Below are 3,393 nucleotides of genomic sequence, written 5' to 3'. Positions count from 1 at the left end.
GCCGGGGCTCTGGGCACGGCTGGGGGCAGCGATGCTGTGTGGAGACCGGGGCCCCCCAGGGGCGATTAAAGCGCGGGGAGGGGGGGGCGGAATCACCGTCGGGCTTTCCTAGACCTGCCTCCCGCCCTCAGCTCCGTCACGTTCCTCGGCAGCAGCCTGATAACGCAGGTAGCGATCGAGCTATACGGTGTGGGGCTTTTTAATTTGTTAATTGAGAGGGTTAGAGGGGACCGGACTGAAAGCTGTGCCAACTGTAGCTTCTTTTTTATCGGCAAACATCCTCACTTTTGTTATTTCTTCTGGAGCATGTTATGTCAGAGCAGGGATTACCCTGGAAACGTGTTGGGGTGAAGAATTGCATTTTTGTGCCTTGTGTATTGTTTTGAGTCTTCCCCTGTGCATCTGCTGGTGTTTGCCTTGGAAGAAGCTGCTTTCATTTCAGTGTTTTGTTTCAGGCGTCTGAATGCAGCTTCTCATGGCAGACTGGTTTGGGTTTTTTTCTGTTTTGTTTTTCTTAAAGGGGAAGATGGCAACATGCAATTGGAGGGATGCTTCAACGCTAAAAGGCTGCTTGGTTTGATACCCGTGTTGTGATCTGCTAACGCTCGTAATTTTTGGCACTTTGGCTCTGCTCAGATTTTGGGAAATCTGCGCTTTACCTAAAAGTGTGAAAAGTGCAACCGGGCTAATTGTGGAGGGAGAGGGTCTTGGTTTTAAAAGTTTGTTAAAAATAAGTCCTACTCTCAGTCTTGATTCCAAGTTCTTGCAGGAGAAGGGACGCAAGGATAAACAAAGATGTGGAATTGCCCAAAGAGGAATTTATATGTCAGAGTTCCATGTTCTGCCTATAAAACATGCGTTTTATTGGAAGTAAGGTACTGTCCAGTAAAAGTACTCATTTAGGAAGCACCTGCTCCCTGTCACAACTTCATCTCTGGTAGGAAAATGTAAATGACTCCCATGTTGTAGAACATGGTATAGCAGTTAGAATCATAGAATGTTTTGGGTTGGAAGGGACCCCTAGAGGTCATCTAGTCCAAGTTGTTGATCATGCAGCTGAGCTAAAACCAGGGCCGACCAGTTGTCCCAGTGGGGCTTGCATACATCAGGAAGAATTTGCTGGGGATCCACCGTGGAACACTGTTAAAGCCACAACTTTTTATTCATAATTCAAATCTAAAAAAGTAGATTCTCAATAGCAGAAGGAGCTTAAGTGGAAGCGAGAAGTAAGCCTAAGAACAAAATATACAAAAGATAGTGAATCAACACCCTCAGGGAAGAGAGTATTTTAATACAGGATGTTAATAAAGTATACTGACTAAAGATGTAAGCAACCCTGTATGTGCAGATGCAATGAGTTGATGTGTATGTAAGAGAAGAAGAATCAAATAGGTGGGTTCATCAGCCAAAGTCCTTGATATGTTTCCTCTGTGAAGTAATATAACACAATTGGTTTTTGTAGAGAAAATAGAGTAGCTATAGAAAGGAGAGGGGTGGCTTTTTTTAAGTTTTATTAATGGTCTGAAACTGGATTGATGTGTTTGAGACATGAATGCATTAAAAACTGCTCAAGTTCCCTGCCTAAGTATATCCTATTTTGTGTGCCTCTACAGGTAATCAGGATGGTACGTTATTTGAGTAACTGTGAAATTTCCTTCGATGTCTGTGGCTTTTCTTTGTGTCCTCTGAAAACGAAAGTGTATAATTTGTTCTTGCTGAATGTAACAAATAAACCCCGACAATTTAGCTGTAGGCAGATCTTCTGATCCCAGGAATGAACTCTAAAGCTGCTGCTTCTGTGGCTGTTATTGTGAGCAGAGAAAGGCATTGTAAATAAATGCATTTAAAAAAAAATCAGGTTGTGTTTTCTGAAAAGGATTTTTTTTTAAATATGGGTAGGGAAGAAAAGCCAGATTAATTTTGAGTGATAAGTTCTTTACCCCCTGTACCTTTTTCTTTAAAATGTATAGATTACTACATGAGGCATATAGCCATGCTTAGTGTAATACCTAGTGCTTGCTTTGCTTTGCCCCACACCAACAAGCCTGAGTGGGTTGCTGGAGACGATCGTGTCAGTGAAGTCAGAAGTGTCTGTAATTCATAAATCTGTGTCACCAAAGAGTTTCCAAATCGGGGGTTAGCTCATGTAGGACTTAAGAGGGCCTAAGAAATTCCACAGGCTTCAGTGGAAATTCTGTCTGCAGTTGCTGCCTGTATTAAGTGCTTTACTGGTGATGGTGGCTCAAGCTCTAACGATGAGCCGTGTGAAAGTGAATTTGCTATAGTAAGCTTATACTCTAGGTCAGAGGGTTTTTTTTAACCTCTGTGAAGTCAGCATCTTGATGCATGCTCAAAGAAAATGTACTTTGTGATTTTACTGGTTCTTGCTGCCAGTGTCGTAGTCTCTTAATTTCCCCTTGATACTTTGGGAGATGGAAAGTCTGTCTGTGGCAGGAATTCTGACAGGCATGCTGTTGGTTGGATTTGCAGTGAAAAATGACCTGTAAGCAGAGGAGCTAAATAATCCTTTATGTAAAAGGGTTCAGTGAAAAAGCTGACATGTGAAATGTTGGTAGTGTTTGAAGACAGACATTGCACGTTTAAATTGTCTATTGTGGGGGTTATTTTTCCCCCCTCTAGTGTCAGGTACTACATGCCAGATCTGCTGCCTTTTGTTTTTCATTGTTTGACAGGGTGGTGGTGGTAATGTTTTTCTGCTGCTTGTTTTCCTTACAGTACCTAAAGATCTCAAGGTACTTCATACACAGCAGTATAATTCAGTGTTCAAGTGCATGCTCTGTACCTCACCTTCCTTTATTATTCTTTCAGTTTTAGTGCTTCTAGAAAACTGTTGAAGATGGGAGGTGCAGTGAGTGCAGGAGAAGATAATGATGAATTAATTGATAACCTGAAGGAGGCACAATACATCCGGACAGAACTGGTAGAACAGGCGTTCCGAGCCATTGATCGAGCAGATTACTACCTGGAAGAGTTCAAAGACAATGCCTACAAGGACTTGGCGTGGAAGCATGGAAACATTCATCTTTCAGCACCGTGCATTTACTCTGAGGTGATGGAAGCTTTGGATCTGCAACCAGGGCTGTCGTTTTTGAATCTTGGCAGTGGCACTGGTTATCTGAGTTCTATGGTTGGACTCATCTTGGGTAAATACCTTTTCAATCATGTTAACTATGTTAGATTGGAAAAAAAGTTTTGAAATTGGGAATGAAGCATTCCTCAAGTAATGAAACTAAAAGGTAGCTAGGAAAGTAAAGAATGCATTAATCCAACTGGCTAATTTATTAGGATTCTTGCAACCTTCTGTCTGGAATTGGGTGGGATCCAGATTTCTGTGGCGGGTCACCACCCGGGACGAGGGCAATTGCGTAAGTG

General features: G+C 42.4%; 1 protein-coding gene across 1 annotated transcript in view; it reads left to right on the top strand.

The window, feature by feature from the left end:
- The first annotated feature begins 63 nt into the window (after positions 1–63).
- Positions 64–3,393, top strand: part of PCMTD2 (protein-L-isoaspartate (D-aspartate) O-methyltransferase domain containing 2) — an 11,301-nt gene continuing 7,971 nt past the window's right edge. Inside the window, exons 1-2 of the mRNA XM_009637525.2 lie at positions 64–168; positions 2,830–3,164. Coding sequence (XP_009635820.1) covers positions 2,858–3,164 — 307 coding nt within the window. The 5' untranslated portion in view covers positions 64–168; positions 2,830–2,857. The remainder of the gene's footprint in view (positions 169–2,829; positions 3,165–3,393) is intronic.

The sequence above is a fragment of the Egretta garzetta genome, unplaced genomic scaffold (genome assembly GCF_000687185.1).
Source record: "Egretta garzetta isolate BGI_Z169 unplaced genomic scaffold, ASM68718v1 scaffold84, whole genome shotgun sequence".
NCBI lineage: Eukaryota > Metazoa > Chordata > Aves > Pelecaniformes > Ardeidae > Egretta > Egretta garzetta.
The sequence above is the reverse complement of the archived record's forward strand: the minus strand, read 5'-3'. Positions and strand labels throughout refer to the sequence as shown.